Consider the following 16,253-nt stretch of genomic DNA (forward strand, 5'->3'; position numbering starts at 1 on the left):
CAAAAGCCGTCGGCTCCCTGAATACAATATCCTGCTATCGTTTGTGACCATCCCACTCTCGCTGTACTCGCACAGCATGATTTCACTCCCTGTGAGCCATTAGCAGCCCTTCCGATTGGCTGCAACTTATTGAACGCCTTTTTTGTAGCCAAATTTTTTGTGAATGACGGTGAGTTGTGTCTCGAAGAATGGCCTATTGAAGGTCTTTCAGACAATCGGTCGATCTGACGCTGCTCCAGACATCCACGCGAAGCACTCAACACAACACGTTCGATTCGGTCCTGACTTGTGCCGGAGATGCCGTAACTAGATTGCATCAAAAATAAATGTGTGTCTTTGACAGCGTCAAAGCTGTCGTGCCGGGTGTCTGGTCATGTTTTGAGAAAGCTCTCTCGACTCTTTCCCATCCTTCCACAGAGTGTTGGCCCTTTCCACAAGACTTTGGCGCCCTCGAACAATGCCACAAACAATACTTCTCACTGTGCACATTTTGTGTATCTACGTCAGCGTTAGTACCGCAGCGGAAGATGGTGATGCAAAGACTGTAGCAGGTCAAAATGGTTTCGGTGCGGTCCTGTTTTTCAGCTATATCATTGCTGCTTTGGTCGTTTCGAACTTGATCATTGAGTAATCAGGCTTCAGGTCTTCAACACCAACAGGATCCTACGTCGAAAAATGTGTCGTTCGCAGAACAGAAGGATGAACGAATCTATCAAAGAGCGGTTGGGACCTAAATAAAATTACGCATCCTATTTCCGGTGGCGGCCTCGATCAGCTTTGCAGTACTGTCGTGGAATATGCCCCATTCCCTCATTGCGTCTTACCATGCCTAGACGACTGGACACGCATTACAGTTGTTCCATCGCCTGAGAACCGTTTCCGGTTCACACCGTCAATTGCAACAAGTCTGGAAGTGGGCTAATGATTCGACTTTGTATCGAACTTTTGCAGAAGATCTATTGGCAAGTCCAGCGACCTGGAAAAAGGTACGCCTTTCACTACTGTATTCCTACAGGTGTAATTTATGGATGAGCATGCTGGGTGAACTTCTTCCTTTCTCGTTGCCTCTGACCTCGTGGTCTGCTAATTTTCACAGGTCAACAATACAACGTGCCTCATTTGTGGATGTATTTCGTGTTGAACCAGACCCTTCCAGTCTCCTTTTCACAAAACCTATTCTGCTCAGTTATGGATACGGTTAGGGAACAGCCTGCAGCCCGCCAGAAAATCAGACCAGTCCCAACAATCCGAACAGCAGCCCTGCTCTGCTATGTCCTCTTGCTTTTCTGTGTCCCAGCTGCACTCAATACACATGCTTTCCTTCCTGTACTGCTTGCTCTGAGACTGTCGCTGTTCACACCTTTCTTGATTGATTTTATGGCCAGGGATCACAAACGAAGCAGCGAGCCTGACGTGAATGCCGACCTCTCAAGAATATACAGTTGGTACTCGTTGGCCCTGATTCTCGTTGGGTTCGAAGGATTCCTCTTACCAACCACGCCTGCTACCGTACACCATGAGCTGGCAACGAACTACGCCGCAGCAGCGTTGTCAGACGACATGTGGATCGGCGTGGCTTCCGAGTCATCACTTATCTTATTGCGGTAGGCTAACACTAGTAGGCAGTCAAACATGATTTCTCACAGCAAGATTTCAGGGAGGTGAGACGAGATCATAAATCAGCACACGAGAGTGCCGCCGACGATCCTGATGACTTCGTGCTTACGCGTACTTGACCGACGTTGGCGATTTCATATGTTTTCATCCACCGATTCGTGGAAGTTTGCAGTGTCACTGGCCGAACCCAAGCTTTGACTGCCGCCATCTAGCGCGGATCTCTCAATGGTTGAGCTATGTTGCGGTGTCATGCTTTTCAGAATTTGCATGGGAGATGGGAGTCCTTCCTGGGCATCGCTCGTGAAATCAATACTTCGGAAAGCCTCTTCGATCATGGGATTCGAACGACGAGTGTTCGCGACATAAGAGCCAAGCTGTGCAAGGCCAATCTCGGATCGGATCATTGCCAGGAGGTCGTTCGAGGTTTGAGTGTCGCCAACACGAAAGGTGGCAATCATGCCTCCAAGAAACTGTCGATTTCGATCGAGGGCTGCTTGCATTTCGACTAAATCCTGCAAAGCCCGCTGCTGCATGATTTTCCTTCGCTGGTCAGATGCTGCATCATATACGCAAGCCCCACCTCGATTCGAACAGGCATCGCAGGGTGTTGTGCCCGAACACTACACGGAGTGCTAGTGAGTGAAGTGGGTAAAGGTTGGCGGGAAATTGACCTACCTTTGTTTTGCGCTGTTTGCACGCAGTGCAAGCATTGGAGATTTTACGTGCCTTTTGAGATATGGAAGGAGGATTCATTTCAGATTTGTCAGATAGTGGACGCGGTATAATCGGTCTCGACATGACCTGTCAGACGGAGCTGGTTCTCTGTTGAGCATTCGGAACCAAAGTTTGAGGAAACGCGGCCAATATCTGGCAGCAGAAGACAATATGACCGGATCGTTGCTTGACGCCGTCTCAAGCAAGGTATGTGTATGTACCTTAATTAAGCGCAGCGTGCAACCCTGGACCTTTCACGAAGAATGGCTTGCAAAGTGGCGGAAGAATTATTCCTGAAGCTGTCATTGGCCGCGAAATAATCTCGACCTACAGTAAGAGCTCGGACAAACGATCCGCAGCCAACCATTACCACTATGCCACCTGCACGATACTGGTGCCACGCACAAATTTGCGACAACAAGCTAAATCGAGCACAAATCGACCGCTGTTTGGGACGACTCAACGTTGTTGTGAGAGTGATGGCAAGCAAAGCAAAGCAAACTACAAAACATTTACTGTTGGATGCTTCATGTCGTCCCTCGGGTCAGCTAGCTGTACCACATCTACACGAAATCTGCAATTTTAACACAATGTGAAAGCTGCTCTAGCATTCACCTGCATTGCCTCTCTGACATAGAGTCAGACTGGCACTTCCTTGCTCAACAAATCTTTCCAAGTAAGCGCTGTTTGATAGAGCCATGACAAAGCGTCACATTGGTATTGTTGCTTGACACGAAATAAAATATGAACCCTGTCTGTATATGAATTCGAGTGGTCCGGAAATACATTCCCGGCGGTGCTTGACAATGAACCAAGATTCGGAGAAGTACAGCGATTGGGCGATTTTTAGCCTCGTCCATCGACTCAACCCCTTCTGAAAGCTGGCAAGCCAGTACTGTATTTGTCTTCGCATTGAAAGCTTTATACTTGGAAAGACATTACGATCTGTCAGCGGCTGTTGGTTGGCGGGGACAATTCTAGTGGTGTCTCAGAACACACAACCGTGTCCGTGAAACTCGCTGCGGATGGTGCCAAGCACGAAGATTAGAGCATACTATGGCACTACCATAAGCGACATGATCTACGATTGATTGATGTGGAATGACGTCTCGGGTCGATATAGTGGTTGTTCAACAGTATCGCACTACCACGAGTGGCTATCTCTACCATAATGTTCCATCCACGTCTCAACAACACCGTCTCAGATCAAACTCGGTAGAGTTGCTTGAGAACGAACTACTAGTGCGCCTCTATGTCGCCCGCTTAGAACAGCATTCTGGCCGGAATCTCATCTAGGTCTACCCCACATCAGAAGCTATTTGTGCATTTTCATGCCTTGCAGCCTCACAATTAACACAGGAATTTTGGGCTGCAAGTTTTTTTGGGCATTTTTTTCCTGGCTGCATGTGCATCGCAGTCCTGTGTAATTCTGCTGCTTTTTTTAATTGTCTGGCCTTCAATTGTAACCCTGTTCGCTCAAATATCTTTTGTCCTTTATACAAATCCCTGGGCGCAGGCGCCGACATTGTTGGCAACATGGACCAGCAAAGATTCCTGCAGCAGCTGCAGATCGTGCTTGATCCAAAGAAAGGCAATGTCAAGACTGCCACAAAGGTTCTACAAGATGAATATTACAAGCGGCCAGAAGCGCTGTTGTTCCTGATGCAAATAATCATCTCTCATGATAGTCCAGACTTGAAGCAGCTTGCTGCTACACAGGCTCGACCTCTCGTCGCAAAGATGTGGACTAAAATTCCAGATGAGCAGAGGAAGTCGGCACGAAGTCAGCTCTTCCAAGCGACAATGACCGAGAAACATTCTTTGACACGACATTCCTCCTCAAGATTAGTTAGTGCGATTGCGAAAGTAGATCTCGAAGATGGCGAGTGGGCCGAACTACCAAACATGCTGCAGCAGGCTGCGACGAGCTCGAATGCGGACGAAAGAGCAGTCGGTGTATATTTGTTGTACAGTCTTTTAGAGACAATGGGTGAAAACTTCAGCGACAGGTTCCAGGCTTTGTTCGAACTCTTCTCGACGACAATCGAAGATCCCGAGAGCCTCGACGTCCGAGTCAATACCCTCCTTGCAATTTCGAAAATGGCCATGGTGATTGATGCCGAAGAGGATCAGGCTCCGGTCAAAGCCTTTCAAAATTTGTTTCCTGCTATGGTCAAAGTGCTGCAAGACACCATCTCGAATGGCAAAGATGAACAGATTATGCTTTCCTTTGAGGTCTTCAACACCTTGCTTACTACAGAATACCAGCTTCTCCAGAAACACTTTCATGATCTAGTCGAACTCATGAACCAGATCGGTACCGACAAGCAGTTCTCAGATGAGACGAGAACACAAGCTATCAGTTTTCTGATACAGTGTGTTGTGTACCGAAGACTTAGAGTTCAGGGTATGAAGATGGGCGAGCCACTTACAAAGAGCATGCTTGCTGTTGTTGCTGAGATCGAGGACATCAACGACGATGACGACGTTACTCCAGGTCGCTCTGCTTTGGGTTTGATCGATACGATGGCACAGAATCTACCTGCCCAGCAAGTGATTGCTCCACTTGTTGACCTACTTCCAAAATATGCAGCGAATAGTGACCCTGCTTACCGCAGAGCAGCTATCATGGCTCTGGGCTATTCCGTCGAGGGTGCCCCCGACTTCATCAGTACTCAGCTTGCACGCGTATTCCCTGTTCTGTACCAACTGCTTGAAGATCAGGACGTTTCCGTTCGACAAGCGGCATTACAGACTACTGCTCGTCTGGCTGATGATCTACCAACCGACGTAACAAAAGAACATGAGAAGCTCATGCCTCTGCTAGCTAAGAACCTGACCGCTGCTATGCAGCAATTCAAGGGTGAGGAGGAGGGCCCAGCCATCGATATCATGCGGTCCTCTGTCAGTGCCGTCGATTCTGTGGTTGACGGCATGGAGTCTCACGACGCAGTGCAATACCTCGACAAGTTAGCACCACTCTTGCAGAGGTTGATTCAGCATCCCGATTTCAAGATCAAAGGCCTAGCTGCTGGTGCGCTCGGCTCCCTGGCCTCTACTGTTGAAGAGCCTTTCAAGCCTTATCTGAGCGAGTCCATGCAAGCAATGCAGGGTTACATTACAAAGAAGGAGAGCGAAGATGAACTCGATTTACGTGCCAGTTGTACCGACGCTATGGGCGAGATGGCTGTGGCTGTTGGTCCTGCAGACTTCAAGGATTATGTGCAACCCCTGATGCAAGCCAGTGAAGAGGCTCTCAAGCTCGAGCACAGCAGACTGAAAGAGAGCACCTACATTCTCTGGGGCTCGTTGGCCAAAGTGTACGAAGAGGACTTTGCACCTTTCCTTGGTGGAGTTGTCAACGGCCTCTTCGAATGCATTGACCAAGAGGAGGAGAGTATGGAAGTTCAGCTCGGCGATGAAGCCAAAGACTTGGTTGGCCAAGAGGTCACTATTGCTGGTAGAAAAATCAAGGTTGCAGATGCGCTCGACGACGACGACGATGATGACGACGATATTGAGGACATCGACCTTGACGACGATGACAGTGACTGGAATGACTTAACGACCGTTACACCACTTGCTCTCGAGAAAGAGATTGCGATCGAAGTCATCGGCGATGTCGTTGGTAACACCAAGGCTGCATACATTCCTTATTTCGAGAAGACGATTCAAAAGTTGCTGCCTCTGGTTGACCACTCGTACGAGAATATTCGGAAAGCCGCTTTCAGCACACTGCACCGAGCATACGCTGCTCTGTACGAAGTACAAGAAGAATCTGGAGCACAAGAAAAATGGCAAGCAGGCCTGCCGCTCAAGGTCCAGCCCGTTCCTGAGCTTGAGAAGCTTGGTGACTTGGTTATGACTGCCACATTGACTACATGGGCTGATGAGGAAGACACGTAAGTTCGCTCCCAATTTGTTTTTATTTGCATCACATGATGATCACCATCGCTACCCAGCTCACTCTTACATACAAAGTATGGATGACGCAGAAGCGTTTTCAACCCTCTGACTATCAAGCTCACCTCTATTTTTACATGATTTGTGTTCCCTCGACAAGGCTGACAATCTCATCTAGTGCCGTTGTGTCCACGATCGCTCAGTCCCTTGCCGAGAACCTCAAGATGACAGGCCCCTTCTTAATCGCCAACCAAGACCACCTACGCCAGGTCGTTCAGGTAGTCGGTACACTCATCACTAAGAAGCATACTTGTCAGGCAGACCTGGCAGAGGAAGAGCCGGACCTTGAAGACATGGACAGCACTGAACTCGAATGGCTCGTGATCGACTCCGCAATGGATGTGATCTCTGGACTTGCAGCTGCTCTAGGACCCAATTTTAACGAACTGTGGAAGATCTTCGAGAAGCCAGTCTTGCGTTACGCATCTGGTGCAGAAAGTCTCGGACGAGCCTCTGCTTGTGGAGTGATCTCGGAGATCATCGTCGGTATGGGCGAAGCTATCACACCAATGACATCTCAGCTCATGACCATCCTGCTAAAACGTATGTCTGACGAAGATGACCAGACCAAGTCGAACGCCGCCTACGCAGCTGGTCGTCTGGTGGAGAAGTCATCCGATACAGCAACTATCTCCAAGTCATACGGCACTATCCTGAGCAAGCTCGAGAATTTGCTCACCATCTCCAACGCGCGCTGTAAGGACAATGCAGCGGGTTGTGTCTCTCGGCTGATCCTCAAGAACAAATCCGCTGTACCTCTATCCGATGTCCTTCCAGCACTTGTCAACATCCTACCACTCAAGGACGACTTCCAGGAAAACGAGCCAGTATGGAAGATGATCATCACCTTGTATCGAGAGCAAGACAGCAACGTCCAGAAATTAACTCCCAAGCTCGCTCCTATCATGTTGAGTGTTCTCGGTGAGCCGACCGAGCAACTCACGGACGAGGTTCGCATTGAGCTGAATCAGCTGGTTGACCATTTGAGAAGTCAGGGCTAGTAGGTCTGTTCTTCCAGCTGGGCTATTAGCAAGTGTCGAAGATATAAAGGGTGACGAAACCATGACCAATTTACGACTTTGACGAGTTGGCTATGATGCGGATGTATAGAGTAGATCGTGGATGTAGACGAGAAACGGGGCACGTGAACATGTTGAGTTCGACGGGTCACTGGATTCATAGATTTTGCTTCTTAAAACATGATACCCTTCGGATACGATATACGAATGCAAAGCTTTCAAGAGACTGACTTAGTACATACTTAGCTTCTTAATTGCTGGGCAGTGTTTATCCTTCTTGACTTGTTCAACGAAATACTGTTGTTGCACATTTCCAACCAGCATGACTTCAAAGGAAAAAAAGGCCAGAATCTTTGCTTTAATGAGTCAAGATTGAATATTAGGCATCGTGGTTGTATTCATACGGGGCTCTTCTTGAGCAAACGCGTGTGGTACTCATCTGAAATCAAGCGACGTGATGGTATGATACACGTTGCAGAGTCACGAGTTGGAAAGTCCTCCTCGAAACTGTTTCCTGACCGAACCTGAGTATTCGCTCTAACTTTCCTGACTTAGGGGTAGGTGGTTGTGATGAGCTCCTTTCATTTACCGACCCCGTCTTCTCTTGTCTGCTCTTCTTCTTCTCCCGTTTCCCGGTCTTGAAAGTACGAGTGAGTTTCCGCTTTGTTGATTGCGCCTTCTTGCACGAGGCGGGTATACGGTACTACGGCACCTCTACCACTGTATCACAGGGAGATTGGCTCGAAGCTAGCGCTCTTTGTGAAACCAGTGCTGTGTCTTTCGGTTACGGAATTCCATGGAACATGTTGGATCAATGCGGCCAGCTGCTGCTAAGTGTCCTATATTCTGGAGAAAATCTTCACAGAGAGACGGACACAGTTTTGTTTGAGCTTGACAACGGGCTGACAACGGGCTGCGGTTGCTGGGACTCATGTCTTGTGGGATGCTTCTGCATCTGGAAACGAGGATGTTCTTGACCCAGGTCGATGACTGTGCTATACTGATCTTCATTCGGTTTCTGAGAAGCCTCTTCAATTCAGCTTTTTAATGATCACGTGGAACTGGGCGCCAGGGAGCTGACGGCAATACATTCCGTATTGCATGCTTGGGTAGAGTCAGGTCAAGTAGCCAGAGTTGGGTGGAAAATTCGTGTTCATCTTCATCGCCAGTCTACCGCTTTTTCTGCACTTTACCTTCCGTCTTCTCGAGTTCAGCAAGCTTCTTCTCTTCGGCGATCAGCTGCGCCTTCTCGTCCTGTATCATCTTCTCCACCTTCTTCACTGCCTCGCTCAGGCGATCCAGCTCTTTTCCCTCTTCTTGCCTGCTCCATATTATTCCATCTCCACTACTCAAAGGTATCTCTGCTGTTCGTTTCGGGACTTCGGAGGTCTTCTTTCCTTTACCACCCACTGGTTTGTCCGCACCGCTAGTCAGGATATCGTAGAAAGCCTCGACCGGTTCATTGAACACCACCTCTTCATAGCATATTGATCTCACCGTCATTCTCTCTGCTTTCTGCTTCTCGATGTCGCCTGTGTATGGATGTAACTTTAGCGCGTGCCATAGCTGCTGCGGTTTCTCACCACTTTCAGGGACGAAATAGAATTTGATCGCGATTTCAAATTCGCCCCATCCTGTCTCCTCTATTTTGAAAATTCCGCTAGGATCTGCCTCAACCATGCGTACGGAGTTAGCGTACGTGTCGTGAAGCTTGAACTGTACTTTGCGAAGCCAGTGTGTTACATCAGTATTGCGAACGACGCCAGGAATTGAAGGGTCTGCGATCGGGATGCCTTTCACGAAAACAGCCCACTTGTGAGTGTGATCTGGTGGTGCACTGTCAGGACGTCTGTCAGGTGCGAAAGGTGTTGCTTCGCTGCCGAAGATGAAGGGACGATAGATCTGGACATTGCGAATGCGTTTCGAGGATGCTGGTGCGGGCATTGTTTGTGTCGGAGGCAGGCGCAATGCGCTTGAGATGGTAGAGTGCTGCTTGGATCTATTCCAACTATCTGATCACGGGCTGATATTTAGTGTCTTGCGTCTCATGCGTCTCATATAAGCAGATGCGATCGCTGTTCGTTCATCTGGTTGAGCGAAGCGGAATCATTGAGTGCTTGTAGGAAAGTCGGGAAGCTGGGGAGTCGGCCACCAATATACCACAGAAGACTCCCTGTAGGCTGAGTAAACAATGCGAGTCTGCAGCCAGTGTATTAATCGTACTTGTAAGAATATTGTTCGAAATATTTAGGGATTTGCAAGTAGATGAGGCAGCGGCCATTTCTTAGAGGGGAACTTTCGTCTTCACTCCGCAAATAGCGGCTGATGATTCGCTGATCAGGTGCGCCTGCTTCCATAACAGTAAACACGAACCTGACACGCCCCGATTTCTAGCTGACGATACATTTGGAGATTTCACTAAGGGAAAGACGAAGAATGTACCACAGCCTTTTAGAGGACCAGAGAACCATGTCTAAAGACTCCTCATACACCCACATCCACTTCCACGCCTCACATCACGCCGATCTCTTCGAGGAATTCTGCCACCCACCTTCCTCCAGTAACACCCAATCCTCCTCACACCTCAACCAAACACAACCGACAGTCAATACAGCTACAGACCCCACAGACCCAACACTAGCCTATGTACCCGGCCACTTCCTGCCCTTTGAATCGATCAACCTGCCCGCGCATCTGATGCCTCTCAACCCAGAAGATGAAGATGGCGTAGTGCCTGATATGCATGCTGCGTTCAGCATTGCAAGGGCGATGAATCAGAGTGGAGTACCTGACCAGACTGGAGAACGGACCGGAAGAGGTATCACCGCAGTTGGGGAAGCTGCTTGGACGGATTATGGATTGGATTGGCTGATGAGTGGAAGGGGTGGTCTGGGCCTTGAGAGTGCAAACGGAGCACAAGCTAATAGGAGTGTTCATGCTGGAGGTTTCAGAACTGGTGGATCGAGGAATGGCCATACAGCAGGTGGAAGGAGGGAAGGAAGACGAGGTGGCATTCTCAGTGTGAGATGAAGTGCTCAACCAGAAAGAGAAAAGCTCAAGAGAGTGCTTGGTCGATCGATCTCTAGTATGATTACGTGGCGCTGGATGAGTCTCTACATGTCAACTGCTATCGCTCAACCGTGTTCCTCCTGCCTCTCTCTCGTTCCTGCAACCTCATTCGTGAGCCTGTCTCATCATCATCAGCTCTCGACGTCTTGTCTTGACTTCGACCACCCAAGACGGCCTCTATAGCGCCTCTCAAAGCTTGTGTATCATACAACATTCCTGGACCATGTTTGTTACGCCTACCGTACACTCGTATGCACTTCACACCGTAATGCGAGGCGAGGTGCTCTTGATCAACCCATGGTGTACCTTCTGAGTTCGGGAGGTGAATGAGGTGCGTTACATAATGCTTGTATACGGCATTTGATGAATTTGCTGAACCATTGGAGACAGTGGTCGACATTGTTTGACAACTTGGCCGATCTGGAGAACTTGAGGGAGATGCCACACGTGATGGCATCGCAGAGGCAAGCATTGGCGGAGGCAAAAGTCTTGCACGAGTTGTCTGACTCTGTGAGACCAGGCTCACACCCTCTGATTTCGCCCTCTGCAGGCTTGGCCGACGAGATTGTCGTTGTGCAGCCTCGGTTGTAGAGTGTTGAGCGTTCTGATCGCAAGCGCGATTGTTCGGCGACCACACCACACCCCGACTCTGCTCACCGGCTCTTGCGATTGCGTCAATGAAGTCTGCAGCTGTGAAAGGTCTTCCAGGCGAGTCAGGCCCTACTTCTCGGTCGAGACAGCCGTTAAGGATGAGTATTTTGAGTGATGCTTGGCTCTTGTGCATGGCTTGACCAACACCTCGGAGGACGAGATTGGGTACGATGCTGGTATAAAGACTGCCAATAGAGTATATGATGGCTTCAGCATGTTGCAATGCTTGTACTGCTCGAGGATTGGCAGGAGGCAGGATCTCCTGACCAAAGGAGTTCACATAGTATATTCGATTTATCTTCGAAGGTAAATCGACAAGCTCTTCGGCTGCCTTCGAAAAGGTTATGTTGCTGGTTCTTAATGTGGGCAAAGTGAATGGTGGATGTGCGTCTTCCTCCTCCGCTGCATTGAGCCCTGCTTCCACATCATCCTTCATGCCTGGCAAAGGAGTGGGTGTAGCTGAGCTGGTGATGTTGTTAACAGCAGCGTCATGTATATCAGATTGCGGCCTCTTCGTTTCTGTCTGACTCGAACCTCCCATATGGTCCACATTAGGAGAAGGATGACTTATGCTGTTCTGGCCAACTATTACCGATCCATCTTCCAGCTCAGCGGCGATGTGGTGAGAGAAATTGGAGTTAATGCTCGGTATCACCTTGACCTCTTCGTCAGGTATTCCGCAGACAGCGCTGAGCAGGTATATCGCGCTTTCGAAACTGCCACTGAACAGTCTAGCGCCGGTAAGGAGAAAGTTACCAATGCTTGCACTCCGAAAATCGAATGTTGAGGTAGGTGGCCTGGAACGTTTCAAAATCTCGAGATTGACGAGGTTGAAGAAGGACCGAATGAGCTCCTTCTTGGCTGAGGATATGCCGTTCCATAGTGGGGAAGTCCCATCGACAACATCAGCCCATTCGTTCCGCGCATCTCGTGTATCTGAACCTGACAGGCGATGGCTCAACAATGTGCCAATTACCTCTCTTTCCTGGCTGTATGGTTGTAGAGGGATTAATCTGATTAGCCTGGATCTGACATCTCCAATACCTGGACCTCCGAACACACGGATCAACTCAGAAGACGACCCGCCATTATCACTTATGGGAATGATATAGGATATTGAACTGGATCTTGATTTTCGTATTGACTCGAAGACATCCACCAAAGAGTTGGCCGCAGTTCCTCCAGAGAAGATGACCATACCACCCCTGCTTGGTGCCATAGTTCGTTAAGTCGACACGTTTGCTCCGTGATCGAGATCTGTAGCAGGAGAGCAGTAGAGGCGAAGGGATGTATGCAATGGCTGGCGGCGGGAGGTTGCAGAAACAGACTAGCGTCACCGTGCGGCTGGCTCTAACTGGGAAATGCAGCCGTCCTCAAAAGTGTATTCTATCACACTCGTAACAACTTTGTCTTTAAAAATTTTTTTACGAACTTCCTTGTTATTAGGACAAACATAGGGCAGTTTCAGTACGAGAAATATCATGACTAACAGTGTTTTTGATGAATGAAGTTCAAATTTCGCAACGTGTAAAACAAACACAGCCGCCTGCATGAAGGGCCTGCCTCAAGAGCACTAACCACTAAACATCGATGGGTATCATATGCGCTGTAACAATAGTTCGTAAGCATCACAACCTTCCATATCCTTGCACTCCAACGTCTACCAGAAACCATGGGTGCTCACTTATTGTGTCGTTCCTTCACCATAGTCTACCGCGTCTTCTGTATTGCTGCTGACTGACTCGTGTCTGTGCACTGCATTCTGAGGCTCAGCCTCAAGGTCGTCTAGTCTGAAGCCGCCTAGCCGCTGCCTTGTATGGCTCGGTCCAGCCTCGAATGAATCTCTAGGATTTGTTTCGTCTCTCATTGGCAGACCGGCGTTGATGTCGGCCGGATCTCGTTGCCTGTAGACAGGAGGCTGATCGGGATCTCTGTTAGGTAGCATCTCCAGGTCAACGTATTCGAAGTCGGGACCTGTGTAGTCTTCCATCGTGGCACGTTCAGAGACACCAGCCGTCTTATCGGGGTTACCGTAGCCAGGAGGTGATGGAGGTACATTCTCATACATTGGTGGCGTCTCATCATCCCAGCTGATAGCCATACCTCCTCTTTCGGTCACCACCAGGTTGAACGACATTCTAAGCACACGAGCAGCACCGGTTGGTGTAATCAGATTTGTGTTCTTGTTAGGGACGAATTCTTCTGCCACAATCAATTCGATGACCAGATTGTGCCTAACTTCCAGACCAGATTGAGAGTCGACATCACAGGTGGCCTTGTGAACTGGCTTGGTGGCTAAAGATGCCTCGAACTCTAGTGTGATTTCACCACCATGGGTGTCGAAGTCGGTTTTCCAGCCGCCCTTCAATTCATCGTTGCCTAGCTGTTTCGATTCGGTGTGTTGTATAGCCTTGCCCTCGGGGGCCTTGTGCTTGTGCTTCTCGCAGGGAGTTGATTTGACCTTGGAGTTCTCCTCAATCCTCCACATCATCTTTTTGAGCCGCCATCGCGTTGTGCTCTCAGCCTTCTTTTCAACGACACCACTGAGTAGCATGGTGACAGGGAATTTTCCGATGGGATGAACAACAGTCGGCATAGTTACCTTGCCTGTCAGGTGGGTGGGCGGAAAAATGCGGATGCTCGTTTTCTCTGAACCCGGAAACATGGCTCGCCATACTTGTAGTGGATGCACGAGAGTGAGCTTCTCTCCGTTCGCGGTATGAGCTTCGACGGTGAAAGCGTATGAGATAGAGCCAACTTGGGATTGTGTGGTGGCAGGGAGTCGTCCTGCAAGCATGCACGACCAGGGAAACTGGTTGTCCTGACCCTTCTGAAATGTCTTCGCTTCCGACAGGAACTTCCATTCTTTCAATGTTTCGTGCTTGGTTGAGCAATCCTTACAGTCTTTCGACACAGGCTTCTTGGTAGTCGTGACAGCCTCCAAGACCATTTTGAAATCAGTCAATCGAAGCTCGCCTGTAGGATCTTCCACATTGAGCTTGAGCCTTCCTGATATGAGAGCTCCGCTGGAGTAGTTGATTGAACCGTGCAGTATAGCTGGGGGTGACTCCATGATCATTTCAAACTTGCCGGGAGCGAATGCTTTGAGGCCTGGGGATGCTAGACCAGACTTTTTTGCTGCTTCTCTGTCCTTGGACATCAGAGCAGGTCGAATTGTAAGGCCGTGCTTTTTCTCCTTCCGAGAATCCCTGTCTTTTGAGTCATCTCGCTTCTTGTCCTTCTTTGTAGGATGTAAAATATGATCCATCTTGAATGATGCTCTACGGGTTGTGGTCGCAGGACTAATCGATGTTGTGTCTAGGTTCTGCGATGTTAATTTTCTCGACAAAGCTCCAATAACTTCTTGCACCGCATTAGTTGTAGCAGGAGGTGTCGTGGCGTCGTGAATCGATGGTCTTCTTATCCTTGGCATGATCGATTTCGCTTCGGAGCATGTGCCTGGGATGTGACTGCCCAAAATGCTTGTAGCGCAGGACCAGGGTCCGCACTGCTGCAATTGAAACTGATTATGACGACGAGGTTCAGTCTGGGACAGTCACGGGCTGCAGCAGTCGTCGGAAATCAATTGCTTGGACTGGGCAGACGCTTGACTCGTCTTCACAATGCAAGTGGGATGTACAGCGTAAGCACTACCACAACGGAAGTGATGTACACGACTCGGTCTCTGATGTGGTTTTGCAGTGAAAGAAACAACGAGAGGGACAAGAAATTCGATATTGGATACTGAGCAGGTGTCTCAATCGCAGGCACGCGTACCCTTTGTATGTAACGACACATTCATATTCATTGTCAAGTCGTGACACTCGCATGACGATTGAGTAATGGAAATTAGAATTCTGCATACACCAGCACACTTCAGGCCAAACAATGCGTTCCAGGTCAGCAGATGGAACGGCTGAATACAGGATCAGGAAACGCAACAGCTCGAAACTTTCACGCTTGAGCCAGAGATTGTCCTGAATTATTCTAGCTGGAAGCCAGTGAAATTTTTCCTACACCGTAACAGCTCATGTTTAGCGGGTTCTGGTTCCATCACGAGCTAAAACATGGGATTGTTCGTCAATGATTGACGGAATCATCCACGGGTGAGCTCCTGCGAAGCTCTGGTCGACGTGCAGAAAAAGACGAGAGGGGCTAGGAAGGGATCTTGCAGGCGGAGCATCTGGACTGATGCAATGACCAGCAACTCAACAACGTCAGAATGAGGACAACTTGCGCCTTCCGCAAATTGTTCCTCGACAGCTTATGCAAACGCATGTGGTAATCACCACAATCTTTCTTGGTTTCCAACACTTCTGTGAACGTCTGCGAAGACAACTTACCGCGTCCATAACATGGAACTGAGTGTCCAGCTGAAAACCTTTGTGTACCAGCTACAAGACCTTGTCCTTTCTCAAGGGCTCCAGTCAATTGACGAAGCGAATTCCGGCACCAAAATTAGCGGCAAGCTACCAAGAGCGTCCTGCACCCCGCATCTTTAATAATACGAGCCACAAGATCAGTGCTGCAGCGCCAGGATCTTATTATTGATTGAGGGGTTGTCGATCCTCAGATATAGTGTTTATACTCCGCGGACCCAGGCGATAACAATTTCGAAGACCAATATTGATATCGAAGCAAGTACTCTTGCAACCACAGTATGTTCTTCGCCGACTGCCACGATATCCAAAGCAGTATTGCTACCGACAGCATCCCGACTTATTCTGCTCATTAGTGGACATCTGTCCGATGACACCTTGACTCATTGCGACCATTGAAGCCAGCAAAATTTTCCCACGTGCAAGCCGTGCGGCTCCCTATCGCACAAGCCCGACGATCCTATTACTCGATTGAAATCGCGTTTTCCTCCACAAGGTACAAGTACCTGCCCACGGCCTGTCTCACTTGCTACAAGGCGATTCGTTTTGGCTGGTAACACAGCATTTTGTTGATTTTGCCTACTGGAGAATGCAAGGAGTACGGTTCAAGCCACCGAGCTGGACTGATTTTTGTGCGACAACCGCGCGGACGTCTCCGATCACGACTCCGGCCAATTTATAAGGGTCTTCGTACAGTGCTGGGCAATGCGCATACAATCCATACCTTCTGTCGGTGAAGAGGTCCACTGAGCACGTTCCTTGTGTCTGTGATGAACAAGAAGTCTCAGCGAAACTCACTCTGTCTTGTCATCAATCCTCTAGACACAAATCAGATTTCGAC

At 49.1% G+C, this 16,253-nt stretch overlaps 5 protein-coding genes across 5 annotated transcripts; 1 reads left to right on the plus strand and 4 right to left on the minus strand.

Annotated features, from left to right (window-relative positions):
- Window positions 1-1,751: 1,751 nt before the first annotated feature.
- Window positions 1,752-2,215, minus strand: LTR64_002941 (uncharacterized protein; the record flags this gene model as incomplete). The annotated part of the gene is made up of 2 exons (XM_064897305.1): window positions 1,752-2,162; window positions 2,198-2,215. The coding sequence occupies 2 exons, from the start codon at window positions 2,213-2,215 to the stop codon at window positions 1,752-1,754; spliced, it is 429 nt and encodes a 142-aa protein (XP_064756255.1).
- A 1,652-nt stretch (window positions 2,216-3,867) lies between these two features.
- Window positions 3,868-7,295, plus strand: LTR64_002942 (uncharacterized protein; the record flags this gene model as incomplete). Its single annotated transcript, XM_064897306.1, has 2 exons — window positions 3,868-6,233; window positions 6,413-7,295. The coding sequence occupies 2 exons, from the start codon at window positions 3,868-3,870 to the stop codon at window positions 7,293-7,295; spliced, it is 3,249 nt and encodes a 1,082-aa protein (XP_064756256.1).
- A 1,188-nt stretch (window positions 7,296-8,483) lies between these two features.
- On the minus strand, window positions 8,484-9,257 carry YAF9 (NuA4 histone H4 acetyltransferase complex and the SWR1 complex subunit; the record flags this gene model as incomplete). Its single annotated transcript, XM_064897307.1, has 2 exons — window positions 8,484-8,845; window positions 8,897-9,257. The coding sequence occupies 2 exons, from the start codon at window positions 9,255-9,257 to the stop codon at window positions 8,484-8,486; spliced, it is 723 nt and encodes a 240-aa protein (XP_064756257.1).
- A 1,183-nt stretch (window positions 9,258-10,440) lies between these two features.
- LTR64_002944 (uncharacterized protein) lies at window positions 10,441-12,252 on the minus strand (the record flags this gene model as incomplete). Its single annotated transcript, XM_064897308.1, has 1 exon — window positions 10,441-12,252. The coding sequence occupies one exon, from the start codon at window positions 12,250-12,252 to the stop codon at window positions 10,441-10,443; it is 1,812 nt and encodes a 603-aa protein (XP_064756258.1).
- A 465-nt stretch (window positions 12,253-12,717) lies between these two features.
- LDB19 (Endocytosis regulator) lies at window positions 12,718-14,301 on the minus strand (the record flags this gene model as incomplete). Its single annotated transcript, XM_064897309.1, has 2 exons — window positions 12,718-13,820; window positions 13,860-14,301. 2 exons carry the CDS (start codon window positions 14,299-14,301, stop codon window positions 12,718-12,720), a joined length of 1,545 nt encoding a protein of 514 aa, XP_064756259.1.
- Between the last annotated feature and the right edge of the window lie 1,952 nt (window positions 14,302-16,253).

The sequence above is a fragment of the Lithohypha guttulata genome, assembly GCF_036872675.1.
Source record: "Lithohypha guttulata strain CCFEE 5908 chromosome Unknown scaffold_2, whole genome shotgun sequence".
NCBI lineage: Eukaryota > Fungi > Ascomycota > Eurotiomycetes > Chaetothyriales > Trichomeriaceae > Lithohypha > Lithohypha guttulata.